This window comes from Lutra lutra, chromosome 9 (genome assembly GCF_902655055.1).
Source record: "Lutra lutra chromosome 9, mLutLut1.2, whole genome shotgun sequence".
NCBI classification, from domain to species: domain Eukaryota; kingdom Metazoa; phylum Chordata; class Mammalia; order Carnivora; family Mustelidae; genus Lutra; species Lutra lutra.
Genome location: NC_062286.1, coordinates 1,829,862 through 1,846,742, shown reverse-complemented (window position 1 = coordinate 1,846,742; position 16,881 = coordinate 1,829,862). Strand labels below are relative to the sequence as shown.

General features: G+C 55.4%; 1 protein-coding gene across 2 annotated transcripts in view; it reads left to right on the top strand.

The window, feature by feature from the left end:
- The window catches only part of EIPR1 (EARP complex and GARP complex interacting protein 1), a 124,487-nt gene that overhangs the window by 23,474 nt on the left and 84,132 nt on the right, over nucleotides 1-16,881 (top strand). For both annotated transcript variants that reach the window (XM_047745434.1, XM_047745433.1), the window contains one exon: nucleotides 2,663-2,795. In XM_047745434.1, coding sequence (XP_047601390.1) covers nucleotides 2,663-2,795 — 133 coding nt within the window. The remainder of the gene's footprint in view (nucleotides 1-2,662; nucleotides 2,796-16,881) is intronic.

Below are 16,881 nucleotides of genomic sequence, written 5' to 3'. Positions count from 1 at the left end.
TCCCAGGACCCTGGGACCATGACCCGGGCCGAAGGCAGAGGCTTTAACCCACTGAGCCACCCAGGTGCCCCCAGAATTCTTATTTTTATTTTTTTATTTTATTATTATTATTTTTAAAGATTTTATTTATATTTTGACACAGAGAGAGATCACACGTGGGCAGAATGGCAGGCAGAGAAGGAGGAGGAAGCAGGCTCCCTGCCAAGCAGAGAGCCCTATGCAGGGCTCAATCCCAGGACCCTGAGATCATGACCTGAGCCGAAGGCAGAGGCTTAACCCACTGAGCCACCCAGGCGCCCCGAATTCTTATTTTTAAATGTTTAAGTCATTAGATACAATAATGATTTTTTTTTTTTTTTTGCTTTTTAGTTTTGTTCTTATGCTCAGTCTGGTGGACTTGCGTGTGAGGCATGATGTACACACATCCCGTGTGTCTGAAGTGAACAGCCAGTGTATCTTACACACTTGTGCACACCCCCAGCCCCATGCCATGGCCACGGGACTGTCCCCACCGTCACCTATAGCCCCTCAGCCTGTGTTACGGATACACCACAGTTTACCTCCCTGTTGCGCTATAGTTGGACCCCTGGGCTGTGCCCCGTTGTCGGCGATCACTGGCGAAGCTGCTGTGAGCCGTGCCACGCGTGTCTTTTGTCTTGGTGTCACTTGGGTATAGACCCAGCAGTGGGCTCCTGGGTCTTAGCACACGTGTGTGTTTAACTTCAGTCCACCGGATACTTCTCTCAGGAATCACTTCATTACTTAGTAATTGTTAATAGCTTTTTAATGTGTAACATGTCCCCAGAGGGAGAAGGTGTTTACAGGTTAAATTCCCTCACGTGTGTGGAGTAAACAGTTCTAAGATAACGTGATTTGTACCTTTGAACCCAGCGTGGAAACTGCACAGGCTACGTGGCAGGAAGAACTTGCTGAAAGTAATTTTTATTATTTATTTATTTATAAAAGATTTTATTTGTTTATTGGAGAGAGAGAGATCGGGAGAGAGAGCGTGCACGTGGTGAGGGTGGGGGAGAAGCAGACTCCCTGCAGAGCGGGAGCGCGATGCGGAGCCTGACTTAGGCTCGATCCCAGAGCCCTGTTATCACGACTTGAGCCGAAGGCAGACGCTTGACCCACCGGGCCAGCCAGGTGCCCTGAAAGCACTTTTAAAAGTAAAAGTAGCAGCAGTGATTTTTCATCTCTTCCCCCAGAGGAGAGGGGGGAAGGCACGAGTGTGCACCGTGGTGAGCCGGGCACACCTGCACTCGGTTTCTGGTGATCCTTCATCTTCAGTGCGCTTGTGGGAAACTGAGGCGCGGGGCCACACAGGCTTGCAGTGTCCACGTGGGATTTGCGTTCTGGGTCCAGAGCTACCCTTTGTCGGGGCCGGAGGTTATTTTCCCATCCAAACCGGGTGGAGGGGGAAGTCGTGAAGACTAGAACCAGGCTCTCTGAACCGAGTGTGGAGTGTGGAGGCTTTGGATGTCATGGAAAAATTTTTAAAACGGCATTTAATGTTCCGATCGCAAAGTGATGCATATTAATCACACACGAAATGTGGAAACTACGGACAAGCCCCCAAAGAAGCGAAGGGAGAACGTGCCGCGGTCCTGCTGTCCGCGGGTGCCCGACCGTGTACCTCCGGGTCTCCCCTGGTTCCTGCGCGCAGACACCGCCCGCAGCCCTCACACGGCTGCTCATTCTTCTCCCCTTAAATATATGTTACGGACCCTCTTCCCTGGCACTAAACGGTCCTTTATAGCATATGGAATGGCTTGTAGTATTACGTTATAGTCAAATACCACAATTTATTTGAGCAGTTCCGCACTGCCAGACATGAAGCTGACTTCTGATTTCTCATCGCGATAATCAATGCCACCGTGAACGTTTCTGGACATAGATCTTCATGAAGATCCATGAATAATTTCTTAGTATAAATTCATTTTTAAAACAAATGTTTTATTTTTCTCATTGACTTGGATACGGATAGAAGTGTGAATGTGATAATCATTTTATTCCTGTAAAAATTGTCCAGAAAATCACTGAGGGAGCTTACTTAACCTTCCGTGGCTGAAATATGATACTCTCATGTTTATATATGGTGCGATTGTGAGCATTGGCAGCCGTCGCACTCCTTTCTGGAAAGATGTTTAAGATGTGTGTGTGTGTGTGATGCTTTCTCGCCCCTTCCCACCTCCATCACTGCTGGTGCATGAACTGAGTTAGGCCTTGCTTGGTGTGAGCACCGTGTGGGTGCCCTGATTCTGGCTGGGTGGCGGCTCTGTGTGCCCCACAGCCACGGGCAGCTCTCCGAGGCTCGAGGCTCGTTTGCACAACCCTTGACACGCCCAGCCCTAGTGACAGCCCTGGCCTGACCAAGCCACCTGGGGATGGAGCTTTTGCTGTCTTGTTTCTTTAGCACCGGGATGTTGGGGGCTGGGCTACCTGGCTTGCACACTTAAAAATACTCCATGGGGATTTCAGACCTGTCTTTTGAGAAGAACCCAGGGAGGTGAGCTCACAGAAGTCTATGCTCTTGGTGTGGTAACAGTAAGTTAAGTAAAAATGTTAAAGATGCTTTTGATTATTCTTTGTGATCACTGTGTTTAATTAAGGTACGTGGGAAGTCAAGTCCTGATGTGCTCTGTTACTGTGCTTGTAGATCCACATTGTAGACTTCGATGACGAGAATAACATTATAAATAAAAACGTCCTCCTCCATCAAGTGGGTGAGATCTGGCACATTAGCACCAGTCCTGCCGACAAGGGTGTGCTGGCCACGTGCTACAACAAACGTGAGTACTCGCAGGTGTTGTCACGCACCTGCAGGACGGGTCTTACATTTCTGATGGATCAGTGCGTGACTTAGAGGGGTTGAGGGCGGACAGAGGCGCTGCACCCACAGAGAAGCTGCGATACCGCACAGGGACGCTAGCTGAGGTCAGTGGCCTGCAGTCTGAGACTGGAGGCTGGAGTCGCGGTTGCTCCAGGTGCGGGGACCCCTTGGGGCAGGGGACTGATGTGCTGGAGGGTCTCCGATGAGAGACACAGGGGTCCTGCATTAGTTCACTGTGCCCTTGGGAGGGTAGCCGGTTGTGTACATGCACGTGTGTGTGTGCTGGCATGTGTGCATGTGGGTATGCGCGGGGGGATCCGTGGCCCTAGTAAGCGTCTGCCCTGTGTGCTCTTTGGCTCTGCAGTCTTTGGGGCCTTTGACGTTTGTGCCAGCCTAGATGTCTGGCGCCCAGCCGGCCACGCGTCTTCCTCCATTCTCCTCTCTGCCGTTGTCCGTAGCTGGTGTTCCCATTCTGGCTTTGCGGAGGACCCCACGGTCCATCTTTCTCTGTCAGCGGAGTACAGTCTGTTTCGTGCTGTGTAGTCTCTGCGGTGTTTCCGCCAGTGTCAGCGGGCCCGGCTGGCTAATGGGCATCCGACAGCCTCTGCACGCGGGCCCCACTTTCCATTCCTCCCCATTCTTGACCCGGCCTCAGGATGCTGGCGTGTGCGGCTGTCTGCTGCTGCTGCCGGCCTGGGGCCCCGGGCACCCCGTGTCCAGGAACCTGCACTGGGACCCTCTGCTCCCCGGGATTTCTTCCCGGGGTCTTTCTATTTAAGTTCACGTAGACCTTTGTGGGTTTGGTTTTTTGGTTTTTTTTTTTAGATTTTATTTACTTATTTGAGAGAGAGAGTGCAAATGAGCAGGGGGGCGGGGCAGAGGCAGAGGGAGAAGCAGACACCTTGCTGAGCAGGGAGCCCGATGCGGGACTCGATGCCAGGACCCCAAGGTCGTGACCTGAGCCGACACAGACGCTTAACCCACTGAGCCACCCAGACGCCCCTACCTTTGTGTTTTTAACACTTCTTGTTTTTGGGGCAATAAAGTTGTTTTCTGAAGGCTTTTGCCCTTGAGCCCCCTATGTTCTTTATCGGTTTGTGGCTTCGACTGGGGCTCTGCCACCGCTGAGAACAGCCTCCCAGCAGCCCACTCGGGCTTTCCCTTCTCCCCCACCGGCCGTGTGTCGGGGGGCTTCTCCAGCAGAGGCTGCTGTGTCTTTCTTCCTTGTGCCTTGCCTCAGATCAAGGTCCTTACGTCCAGCCAACTGTGATGGGGCGGTGTTGTCACCCGGAATCGTCCCTGGCCATTTGGGATGTAACAGACTTGACACTTAGACACTGGCCCCCACGCCCCTGCACTCTTGCTCTGTGTGGTTTTGTGTCTCCTTCCTTTGGAAGCCTGATGCCGTTCTGTGTAAGGCTGTCCCTGCACCTGCCTGTGGGGCACTGTCTCCCCACCACCCTGGTGTTGCTGCGACTTCTGCCTCTACCCCAGGGCATGGGACCTTGAAAGTAGAGGCGGTCCTCTTCTGGAAAAGTGACTTTTAAACTTTTTTTGACCAATTTCCCTTTCGATTAACTTAACATCAGCTGACCTTCATTTTACCTCCCACGTACCTTTAGCGTTGCCGTAGAACACAGCAGAATCGCAGGAGTGACATCCCACGGCCTTCACCGTACCCTGTTCGCTAGAAGCAGACCATGGGTCTTGCCCGCACACTCACAGGAGTGGATTGCAAGAAGGTGTCACACTAGCGGTGGCCATCACGGGCTCTGGGTATGCGTGAGCAGCGCCTGCTTCCCCGGGGCCCTGACCCTCATCTGAGCACAGCTGTCATCTCCAGATGCCTGGCCACGACGGCACCAGCCTTGCTCAGCTTCAGGTGTGCATCTGGCTTCCGGGTAGAATCTGGTGTTGGGGTCCTCTCCGTCTGCTGACCCGTGAAGGCCGTGAAGCACCTGCCTGTCACATAGGGCTGGGACAGGTGTGGGCTAACAGCTGGGACATACATTCAGGCAGGGGGGATGGGAGGTCCAAGGAGCTATGGCCAGTTCTGAAGGCAGGCGTGGCTGGAGGGCCTGGAGTGGGCTTCGGCCTGGTGCCCCAGATCTGTGTCTGCCCTGCGGGCTCTTAGCCCTGCACTCAGCCCTCCTCTGTCCTCCCTGGAGCGCTGGACAGGTGTGGCGGGGACCGCCACCAGCCTGCCCCAGCAGGCACATCTGGGCCGTGTAGCCCCATGTCTGGTTCAGGTTGGCAGGGTCTCGTGAAGCGGGGTCCGCCATCCATAGACAAAGCCCTACCCATAGGTCTTCATGAGGTGGTCCCGTCTGCCTTGGGCCCTGCTGGGGAGGCAGAAGGCCCTCACCCTCTGCGTCTATCTGCGTCTACCCTTTGACAGACCCTCCAGCCTCCCGGCCAGACGCTGCAGTCCTGTGCCTGTCGCTCCTCCTGACGGTTTAGCAGGTGTTGGGCGCCCCACCTGAGCCCCTTCCTCTGGAGTGTCATCCTGACAGCAGAGTCTGAATTTTAGCAGCCGCTGCCTGCTGGGCAGGCTGAGTGCCTCCGAGCCATCGAGTGCGAATTCCTTTGTGCTTCCTGTGGCCTCCCTTGGGTCCTTCTCCCTCACCTGCTACCAGCAGTAGCCAGACACAGGCCAGGCCACCTTGCTCTCGGCCCGGGGCTGTCCATGAGCAGGGTGTACGTCCGCCTTCCCTCATCAGGAGGGAGCTGCCCGGCCGCCTCCCCGCGTGGCTCCTGCCCCTCAGCCTCCTCGGCTCCTCATCGTTCATGTCTGTGCCACACCGGCTCTGTGCGAGTCACGTTCCCGGGATTAGGGCCCAGACTGATCCAGTCCAGACACTTCTAGAGGCTTGGAGTAAGGACTTGTGCTCGCCATGTGGACTTCTTACACTCAGAAGACTGTGGAGCGACTGCAAACGTTTGCACGTGGACACTTGGGGTCTGCTCTGCACTGAGCTCCCCATTAATTGTGAGGCTTCTGCCGTGCAGTGCGCTAGATGTGGGTTAGACCCAGAGCATCGCAGACGTTGTCACAGTGGGGGCTTAGGTGTCACTGTTGTCACAGCAGATCTTTGTGTGGGCCCAGAAGTGCACTTTGCCCTATCTTCCAGCATGTTTATGTCCAATCGTGCTTTCCACCTCTTAGTGCCCAGGCTGGTTGAGGGCTGCATGGCGGTGTTAGCACGCTCTCCCTGTCGTGTTCTTCTGGCTTGCTTGCGAGCATTGCGCAGACACACCTGTCCTCTGCTGCCCTGCTGCAGCTCATGTGCATCTCCCTGCTCTGCGGCGGCCCACACTTACTGCTTCCACTCATGTGCCTGGTATTTTGGACAGTGGTCACCTTTAATTGAGAGCCATGGGTTTCACACCACGAGGCATGCCCCCGATGGAGGGGGCTGCCAGGGGCAGTATGTGGGAAGGAGGGTTGATGGGTAGAGTCAGAGCAGGTCCCAACGCCAACCTCCTGCAGCCTCTCGGAGGGACTTACGTCTAGCAGGGAATTGTCCTCAGTTAAGGCTGTTCTCCGTGTCCCCCTTCCCGTGTCCTGACATAGGCTCTGTGGATCTTGTGGGGGGACATGAGGAGGGAGCCGTGGAGAAGTGGGCTTCGGTGCCATGCTGAGATGTCGAATCCACTTTGAGTGCTCTCCTCTTCTTGAGAAATCTTGGAATTCGTGTTTGTTGCGAACAACTGTGTCTAACTTATATCCATATATAGCAGCATGCAAAAGAATCCCCAGAACTTGGTGGAAGTCTGTACTCTGATACAAGTTTTGTGCCTGCACACAGACACACACACACACACGCGCGCGCGCTGGGACGTCGCAAGGGCCTTGTAAATAAATATGGAGAGTTGGGCTAACTTACAACCCATTTTTTAAAAAAGATTGATTTATTTATTTGAGAGAGAGCGAGAGAGCATGTGCGGGGTTGTGGAGGGGCAAAGGGGGAAGGGAAAACAGACTCTGCTGAGCACCGAGCCCGACGTGGGGCTCCATCCCGTGACCCTGACGACGTCATGACCTAAGCCAAAACCGAGAGTCCGGTGCTCAGCCACCCAAGAACCCAACTCAAGTCATCTTTGAAACTTCATTTGAGAAGGCCTCCCTCTGTAGCTTCTGTTCTGCTCGGGAGGGCTGGTGAGCGGCCGTGTTTAGTTACCCCCCAGGACCAAAGCAGCGACCACGTGCGGGCAGTAGCTTCTCGGGAACTGGCAGCAGGTCAGGGTAACCTAAACGGGCAAACTCCCCTTCTGACCAGACTGCGAACATGTGCACTCGCTCCCTTATGTCTCTGTCATGCACGTGCACTTGCTCCCTTACCTCTGTCCTGCACGTGCGCTCGCTTCCTTACCTCTCTGTCACGCACGTGTGCTTACTCCCTTACCTCTGTCCTGCACGTGCGCTCGCTCCCTTACGTCTCTGTGTGCACGTGCGCTCGCTCCCTTACGTCACTCACGCACGTGTGCTTACTCCCTTCTGTCACACACATGCACTTGCTCCCTTATGTCTCTGTCGTGTACGTGAGCCAGCTCCCTTACCTCTCTGGCGTGCAAGGCGCAGGTGACAGATGCAGGCTGTCCCAGGCTATGGATGGGTCTGTGGCAGTTGGGGAGGTGGGTTTCACTGTCATCCAGGATGATTATGAGAACCTCCAAGTCTGGGTGGTGGGGACAGAGTTGTACGGACAGTGAACTCTTCTGGAACTTTTTCTGCATGGATGAAGATTGGAAAAACCAAACTCGAGCTTTTTTTTCGGATAATTTTACAAGGCAAATGCATCTTCCCAGAAGCCAAGTGAGGGCCCATGGGGGGACGGAAGCTGATTCAGCTGTGTCCCAGGGCCTGGCACAGCTGGGAGTCTGCACAGTGGCTGAGCACGTGGCCGGCTGGGTGTGGTCCACCACAGGTCCCGTTGGGAGACAGGCCTGTGTGTCCTGCACACAAGGAAAGCCTTTGTCCTTGCTCTGCCCTGCCCCAGGAGGCTGTGCCACTGGCCCCAAGTGGTTCGGGGGTCACAGAGGGACGTCGGGGCACGTGGGCCTCACAGGACTTCCTGCCTGCACCGCTGCAGGTGTCCACACCGGCCCCCCTACCCTGGCACTGGGCTCCCCTTCACCAGGTGCTTCTGGTAGGGCCTCGGCCCTCATGTGCAGCCTGACTCCTGAGTTCTGGCTCCTTTGCTCGTGCAGGTTCCTTGAGAAGAAAGTAAATGCTTCAGATAAACTCGGTCGATAGGCTGTTTTCAAACGTTGTGACTTTGCCGCTTTGATTTCCTTTTCTTCTCAGTGTGCATCTGTGTGCCCGCATGTGTGTCATATCTGTCAGGCATGTCTGTGTCTGTCGTATGCCTGCATGTGTGTCATATGTCATGCATGTCTGTCGTGTGTGCCTGCCGTGTCTGTGTCATATCTGTCAAGTTTGGTGTGTCTGCCATGTGCTCGAGTATGCCTGCGTGTGTCGTATCTGTCGTGTGCCTGCCGCGTGTGTCTGTGCCTACCTGCGCCCGCATGTGTGTCCTATCTGTCATGTGTGCCCATGTGTCTGTTTCTGTATGTGCCTGTGTATCAGACCTGCCATGTGTGTTTGTGTGCCTGCGTGTGTGTCATATCTGTTGCACGTCTGTCGTGTGGGTCTGTGTGTCTTTGCCATGTGTCTTCTTGCGTCTCTATGTGCCTGTGTGTCATGTCTGTCATGTGTGACTGTTACGTCTGTTATGTGTATCTTGTCTGTCATGTGTACCTGTGTGTGTGTCTGCTTGCACAGGTCTGTGGTGTGTGTGGTATGTGTGTGTGTGTGGTCACTGACTGCTCCCTTTTGGCCCCTTCTTGGGCAGCAGGGGGCACCAGCGTCCTCCTTTGTGCCCTCCTCGTCACTCTGGTCCTTCCCACCCCTTCTGCTGCTGGGTCCTGGTTGGCTGCGTCCTAGGCTGATGCTGTTTTAAAAGCTTTCTTGCATTTCTCAGATATTTTTCTAAATACTTTCAGGGGCGTGAAGAGCTTGTTTGCAAAGCACATGGCAGAATTGGGTTCATCAGTGACATCTAACTAAGGTGTCCCTGATGGATGGGTTTTCCTACCCTGGCAAGTACTGAGCTCAGTTCCCTGACCTCCGACCCCCAGGCTGCCAGAGACCCTCAAAGCCCTCGAGGCCCTTGGATGTAGCAGGGAACACGGCCAGTCTGTGGGAGAGGTTGAGCTTTGGTTGTGTTTGCAGCTCTGTGTGCGTGGGATCCCGTTCAGGGCAGTATTCAGACGTGTCGCTAGGCACTGTCGCTCCGGCCGCTGCTAGTGAAAAATAACGGCTCCTGCTGGCCGCTGCGCCTGGTAGAGGGATCTGGCTCTGTACCCCCGATGGGCCCTTCTCCGGGCCTCCCTGCAGGTGGTGGTTCTCGCAGCTGGTCCTGTTTCATGGAGGCCCACGTGCAGTGCGCCTCGCTCACTGTCACGTTCAGAGGCCCGTGCGCCGAGGCTCGAAGGAGAGAGCGCAGCCCGAGGACGGCGCCGGGCACTGTGCTTGCGCTGAAGCGGAGAGGGCAGAGCCCGGATGCCCTGCAGCTGTCGGCTCTGCGGTGGGCTTCCCGAGATGCGGGGGCCTTTCGGGTCCTTTCCCACCCCCGAGGCTGGTGTGCTTCCTGCGTCCTCTCTGGTGCTCCCCCTCCCCCAAGAGGGTGCTTGGAGACCTGACCCCATGCCCTGCCCGGCTGGCCTGGGCGTGTTTCTTAGCCTGAGCACCTTCTGTTCCAGGCTTCCTGACAGGCCCGTGTGAGTCCTTGCAGGGAAGGATTGTGTTGTTCCGAGAGGTTTTCTGTGGTCTTCAGTGGCCGGGTTTTTTTTTCTTTTTTTTTAAACATAGAAAGGAACGTGGTGTTCCGTTCCGTAGAAAGGAACGTAAGCATTTAGCTTACCTGCTGGTTTCTGAGTTCCCAGAAAGAGCCAGAGGTTTTGTGGGATTTACCGTCCCTGCGCGTGAACGTTTACCACTTTTAATGAACAGACTTGGTGTGGCAACAGCTGGAACTTGTGTTTAAACCAGTGAACGTCACTGTGGCCGGACTCTCCTGTCATCAACAGCCGGTTCGCTAACAGAGGCTGGGACATGGATCACGTCCAGGGCGTCGCTTCTCTTGGGCCCTCCAGGGTCACTGTTCCAGACGGCCCGTCTTTCGAGCTGGAGTTCGGTGCCCAGTAGGGCTGCTTAGATCCTACCAGTTCGCCCCGAGGTCACAAGTCAATGTAGCGTGAGTTTCCAGCTTCAGACGTCCGTTCGCATTCCGCATTTTACCAGTGCTGTGACGGGGTGACGGCGGGTTGGGTTTCTGTGCTGCTTCAGACCCAGCACTGTGGTTCGAGGACAGAAGGACGAGAGACCGCGGCTAGACAGTAGAGCCGCGTCCCTCAGGGCAGCCGCAGAGGCGGTGCTGACGGAGGCGGGTTCGCTAGCGCAGCTTCGGCGACGAGTCCGGAGCCTTCCCTCGCGCGCAGCCTGCCCTCCGCGCCGGGCCTGAGGCCGAGGCGGTGCAGAACGGGGGCAGGTGGGGGGGGCAGGTGGGGGCGTGAGGAATCCCAGCCCGGGCCTCACCCTGCACGGACAGCGCTGCGGCCGGTGTCCCGGCTCCTGCTCCTCCAGACACGGGCTCTCGGGTAACTGCTTGTGCAAAGACTTAGGTTTCAGGGTGACCCAGTGTCCTTTGGGTTCGTATGAGGACTCTCCATGACATGCCCCGGGTGACTCATGGGGTTTGGTCGAGATTTTCGCCCTGGGATTTTCACTCCTTCTGGCGGCGGAGGTGTGGGTGCGCCCGCAGTGGAGCCCGTGCACTGTGTGTGTGGGCACGGGAGTGTGGGTGTGCGGCTCTGTGCACGCTGTGTGTGTGCAGTGGCTCTGCTCGGTGTGCGCTCTGCCGGCGCAGAGTGCCGTGTGAGGTGTTGTGCGCGGACGTATGTTGAGAGCGTGTGGTTTGTGTATGTGCTGAATGTGTGTTGCAGTGTGAGGAGTGTGTACCGTGTGTGGAGTGTAATGAGTGTGTGAGGGGTGTGTGTGCTGAAAGTGTTGAGGGTAGCGGTGAGTATGAGAAGAGTGTGTGCTGTGCGTGTAGAGTATGTGGAGAGTGTGTGCTGTGATGTGGAGTGTGGAGAGCGTGACGAGTGTGTGCTGTGCGTGTGGAGTGTGTGTGAGACTGACAGCGGGAGACATGCCGAGACCGGGGTCAGGCGTGCCTCCTTTGCGTGTGGGATGTGTGCGTGGACCCCGTAAGTACTTAGGCCTTCATCACCATCCCTGCGTGCGCAGGAGGGGACGTGAGGACGAGCGTGAACACGATCCTTATCAGTTAGTGCTTAGGTACCAGGTCACGGCTAAGTGCATTTTTGTGGATTATCCAGTTTTTAAGTTTATTTAAACTATTTTTTGCAGTTTTTTTGAGATAGCATTGACCCGTAACGTTGTATTAAAGCACACAAGAGAATGATTCAGCATTTGGGAGTGTGTATTGGGAAAGGATCACCATAGTAAGGCTGGTTAGCACCTGTCACCACACTTGGTTACACACGTGCTTTGTGGTTTTCATTCTTGTGAGGAGAACCTTCGAGATCTACTCCCAGCAGCTCACACGTATGTGCCAGAGCACTGCTGGCTGGAGTCTCCGTGCTGTGTGTTCTGTGCCCGGGACTGGCTTACGTTGTAATGGAAGCTTGGACCTTTGACCACGTCCGCCCAGTTCCGTGCCCGACCCCCTTGCCTGCCTCTAGCAGCCGCCAGTCTGTTGTGTGTCTGTGAGCTCTTTTTTTTTTTTTTTTTTAAGATTCCACATACGAATGAGATCATACAGGATTTGTTTTTCTTCGTTTCTGACTCATTTCCCTGACTACGGTGCCCCGCAGGTCCATCCATGTTGTGACAGATGGCAAGATCTCCTGCTTTTATGGTGGAATCCTATTTCGCTGTGTACTGTGGTGTCTGTATATAGGTATTTTTCCTTGTATATAATTTCTTTATCCATTCAGTCTCTGGTGGCCACTTAGGTGGTTTCCGTGTCTTGGCTGGTGGAAGTGAGGCTGCCGTGAGCATGGCGTTACCGTGGCTCTCTAGCCCCGTCTTCTGTCATTGTTCGCACATTCCCAGCGAGGAATTTGGGAAAGGGATTTGCCAGGCTAGTAGCACTAGTTAGTGGTGGGGTCAGGATTCGCATCTGTGCGCCTCAGTTCCAGAGCATCTGGCCTGCAGGTTCACAGGCTTTAAGGTGGTTGTTTCCGAGGGAAGGGTTTTGTAAACATATCCTTTGTAAAAATGTTTCCTTCTAACCGGATTTTGTCGCAAAGGATGGAGCTACCTTGATCACCACCGGGGGTGGTGTTTGTGATGCTGGAGTAGATAGAGGCCAGCGAGATCAAAGATCTTAAGGACAGGCCCCCTTGTCTCTTTAGAGACGTCATCATATTTCACGGACTCAGATATTCTGCAGCTGGGTCAGTCCCAGTGCCCTCCCTTCCTTGGCGTGGCTCCTGGAGGCGCGGGGTCCCACAACCGTGTCTGTCCGTGTGCCGCGCCAGACTTCCCGGCCTTGCGCGTGGGGGGCGCAGATCCGCGGACGTCCTCGGAGGGTCTGTCTGTGTGGCCGGGCACGGGTGCATGCTTGGGGATTGACGTGTGCCGTGTTACCGGAATCTGTTTTGGCTTCTCCGTTTTCAACAAGCAGATCAGGAGAATTCTTGTCGTCAGATTCCTCTGAGCACGGCCGAGTCCCTCAGACTGCTGGTTTCGGACAGCGAGGGCTTGAGTGGGGCGAGCTCAGGTGACAAAGGACGCCTGCATTGTTCTTACGCAGTCGTCTGACGGAAGTTAGGGTTCCAGAATACGGGAATACCAGGCATGTTTTTAATTAGCTGCTGCTGCTGCCGCTTTTTTTTTTTTTTCTTTGTGATTGGATGCTGTATTGTGTCTTCACTCTAACTAACCTCTTTGGATCCCATCTGTATCGTATCTCTGTCCTCATTGGCTTTCTGTAGCACCTCCAAATTTAGTATCATCTGGAAATTTAATTAATGTGCTGTTTACTGCTCCTTCCAGATCGCTAATGAAGATGTTGGATAAGGCTTCATCCCCAGAGCACCCCACCGGACACCTCCTCACAGCTTAATGTTCCGTCATTTGTCACTGCACCTCCTTTATGTCCCTCCTCCAGGTTTCAAGCCACGAGGGGGTGCTTAGACAAAGCTCAATTTGAGTTCATTTTTCCAGTAACACTGTAAAAACCAAACTCCTCTTGCCGCCCCAGATATGCTATTTGCTTGTTCTTCCTCAGCCCAGCGACGTGCGCCGGCCCCCGCCTCCCCTCTCCCTGGGGCGGCCGCCGGGTTCGGGCTGCGCAGAGGGAGCGGCCAGCAGCAGTCGTGGCCTGGTGAGGCCAGGACCCGGGCACAGGTTGCTTCTTGTCTGCGCTGCGGTGTACCTTGTACAAAGGTGTCTCTCTGTTGTCGTAAGAGTCTCTGCGGGTCATCGTGACAAGTGCCACCGACTGGGGGGCTCAGACGACAGAGACAGATTCTCTCCCAGCTCTGGAGTCCGAGACGGGGGGGTGGTGAGCGGGCTTGGCTTCTCTGAGGGCTGTCCCCATGGCTTGCAGCCGGCTACCTCCTCCCGGTGTCCTCACTTGCTTGTCCCTCTGTGTCTTCCTCTCCTCTTCCTGCGAGGACGTCAGCCACTGGATTAGAGCCCGCCCAGACGGCTGCATTTTACTTCAAGTCTGTGCCTCCAAATACAGCAGCTTCTGAGGTTCTGGGGGCTAGGGCTTTGCCGTATGAATTTTGTGGGACACAACTTGGCCCGTAACAGCCATGGATTTTTGGATTGACTGATGCATTTACTCAGGCAAGAGGTTTGGAGAGGGGTTTCCATCTCGATCAGTCTCTCAGACCAAATGCCAGGTAACCTGTGAGTGTCGTCACTTAACACGTTCCGGGCGGTTCATGGCGCAGATCCCCTGTGAGGTGGCACACACTTTGCTTTTGTGCTTTTGACTAAAGGTGAGCTTTTGGAGGCCTGCCTTCTATTTCACTGAGGCATTTTGAGTTACTTTTGAGACTGGGGGTGTGATTGGGCACACACGGTCAGGAGGGTGCTGCAGGGGAGACTTGGCCTGGGGAGGGTTTGGCGGGGGCAGGCCCAGTATGGGGGGGTCGGGGGGCAGAGGGTGTGGCCATAGGCATGGTGGGGAGGACGGAGGGATAGTTGCTCTGTCCTGCATAGCCTGTCCTGTTGGAGGTCGTGGGGCAGGTGCAAGGTGGTGGCGGCGGGGGGAGGGGGGCAGGTGGCAAGTGCAGCGCACGCCCTGCAAACAGCCTCTGAAGAGCCGGCGTGGGGTGGTGACTGCATGTGTGCCCTGGGCCTCTAGAGAGCAGGACTTCCCAGGCGGGGGCGTCACAGGCCCAGGCTGGTGTTAGTCTCCTTTCCTCCAAGCAGCCTCTCCAAGGGCAGGTCAGAGTGAGGCATCCGTGCCCAGGACCGGGGGGTTTGAGATCAGACCTGTACTTTCCAAAGATCACTGAGGAACAGGAGGGGGTGCCCAGGGCCCAGGGAGAGCCCTGTTGCTGCTCCTCCTTTGCCCGTCCATGTCATTCGTGTCATTCAGCGGTCCTCTGACTCACCAGACACAATTATGCGAAAATAGTCTAAAAAGAAGTGCAAGTACTTTTGAGAAGAGAAACCTTCTCAATATGCTGGGTAAAACTCAGGAAGACGGAAAGACCAAAAGATGGTCTTTAAAAATAAAAATTACAAGTGTAAACCCATGATGGAGAATAAAGGCAAAAAGATGTGGCACAGGGTTGGTAACTTATGGGCTTTAGAAGTCTTCTAGGGAAGTGGTGACCCACCGAGCTCCTCCTGTGACCCCACAGAAGGGCGGGGGAGCGGCAGCTGGTTCCCTGGCAGTGGGAGTCCCACTCTGTGCCCCGCGTCTGGGGGAGAGTGCCCCACGTCAGGGCTGGTGCACTGTTCAGCAGAGGAAGGTGAGATGTCAGGAAGGCTGTAGATCATGTCCCCGCGGGTCCTCGGGAATTAGAACAATGAGGAGCTGACGGAGCAGCAGGGCTGCGTGAAATACGGCTGGCGTGTTCGCCCTGTGCTTCCGAATCCTGCCGCTCACAGGTGGCCCTGGCCAGCCCTGCTCTGCAGTGAGGACGAGCGGTGCCCTCTCTGGCCAGGGGAGCCTTCCTGGGCCCTGGTGGCTCAGTTTGGGTACAGCTGGAGCTGTCGCTGGGACCGTGTGGCAGTGGGAGTGGGAGGTGGGAGGGGACGACCCTCTGGCCCCCACTGAGTATGACTCCTGGGTGAGGGTGAAGGTCAGATGCACGAATGTGCCCAGTGGTGCCCGACCTCACCCCCTCCTTCCTCCTTCCCCACTTCCATCGGAGCCCACTTCCCTCCTTCCCTTCTTCCCAGGACCAGCTGGGCCCTCCTTTCTCATCTCAACGGTTATGGCTCCACTCCTACAACTATATTCCCTCCAGCGCAGATCTGGGTCTGCGGTGGTGCTTCTTGGCAACCCGCAGGGCTTCCCCGTGTAGGTGCCGGACTCCCGTGCTGGCCCTGACAGTGATCGGCTCCGTGGCCTTGAGCACGGACAGACCCTCCCCCAGGCTCAGCCTGCCTCCCTGAAACTGGGAGCTCGGGGCTGGGATGACGCGACTCCTGTGGGAAGTGCCGGCCCTACATGCTGCGTTCCCTGTGCGGTGTCCCCCAGGCTGTCTTTCTGTGCCCGCCTCCCAGGGTGGCGTCCCCGTCCTAGGGCTTCATCCACGGTTCCCACCCACCTCTGTGGTTCTTGTGCTCCTTTTCCTGCTCATCTCTCTGCCTTAAGCCCTCTTCCTGCAAACGCTGGGCCCACTGGGCAGACAGGTGGCGCTTGCCTCCTCACAGATTTGTGTCGAGGCCGAGATGGGAGTGTTCAGCAGATGTAGGGCTGACAGAAAACACCGGACCCTCCAGTAAACTTGAATTTCAGAGAGACATAAGGAATAATTTTTAGTGTACATATGTCCCATGCAGACTATTTTTACTTTTCAGGATCCCAACCCTTGTTGGAGGGCACACCCCAGACAGAAGGCTGAGGTGCCATCTGCTGGGGAGTGACGCTGGGCAGTCAAGAGGGTGTGGCTGTCAGCAAGACAGAGCGGGGAAGGTGAAGCAGCACTGACCACCGAGAACTTTCTCAAGTCTGAGACACCAGAGATTTAGCTGGAATCACCAGGAGGTTCTCCCTACCAGCACTGCTATTTGCAGAGCACAGGGCAGAGTGGGTATCCTAGGCCCTTCTACTGTCCCAGTGGGCTGGCGGCCATCTGGGGAGCTGCGGCTCGAGGCTGGGCTGCTGCTTCTCACGGGCACCATTTCCTCTGCACGTCTTACCCCCTATTGCTCTGACTTGGAATTGGGAGGTCAGAGTGCCTGTCTGCTGTGCTCCTGGGACAGCCCCACCCGAGGCGTCAGACCTCGCCAGTGTGCGCGCACGACCGTAGACGCTGCTGGCCGCGTGGCCACAGGCCCTCGAGGCTGGAGCTGCTTTGGCTCAGCTGTAGCCATGCAGGGGCTGCCCAGGCTCTCACACGGGAAGGGCTCTTGAGAGGCCCAGTGTCTAGATTTTATCTTAATTTTGCTTTGTATAAAAACAGATTTTTATATGGGGCGCCTGGGTGGCTCAGTGGGTTAAAGCCTCTGCCTCGGCTCAGGTCATGATCCAGGGTCCTGGGATCGAGCTCCACATCGGGCTCTCTGCTCCAGCAGGGATCCTGCTTCCTCCTCTCTCTCTGACTGTCTCTCTGCCTACTTGTGATCTCTGTCAAATAATAAATAAAATCTTTAAAAAAAAAAACAAACACAAACAGATTTTTATAAATGTGATCATGTTCCTGCTTAAGGATTCTAATAGCAAAGAAGGCTGTGCAGCAAAACTGAGATCTCCCCTCTGCCCCCAGCCACCAAGGCCCCAGTTTCCCTGCCAGAAACAGTTCGCAGCAGCCACGGTTAC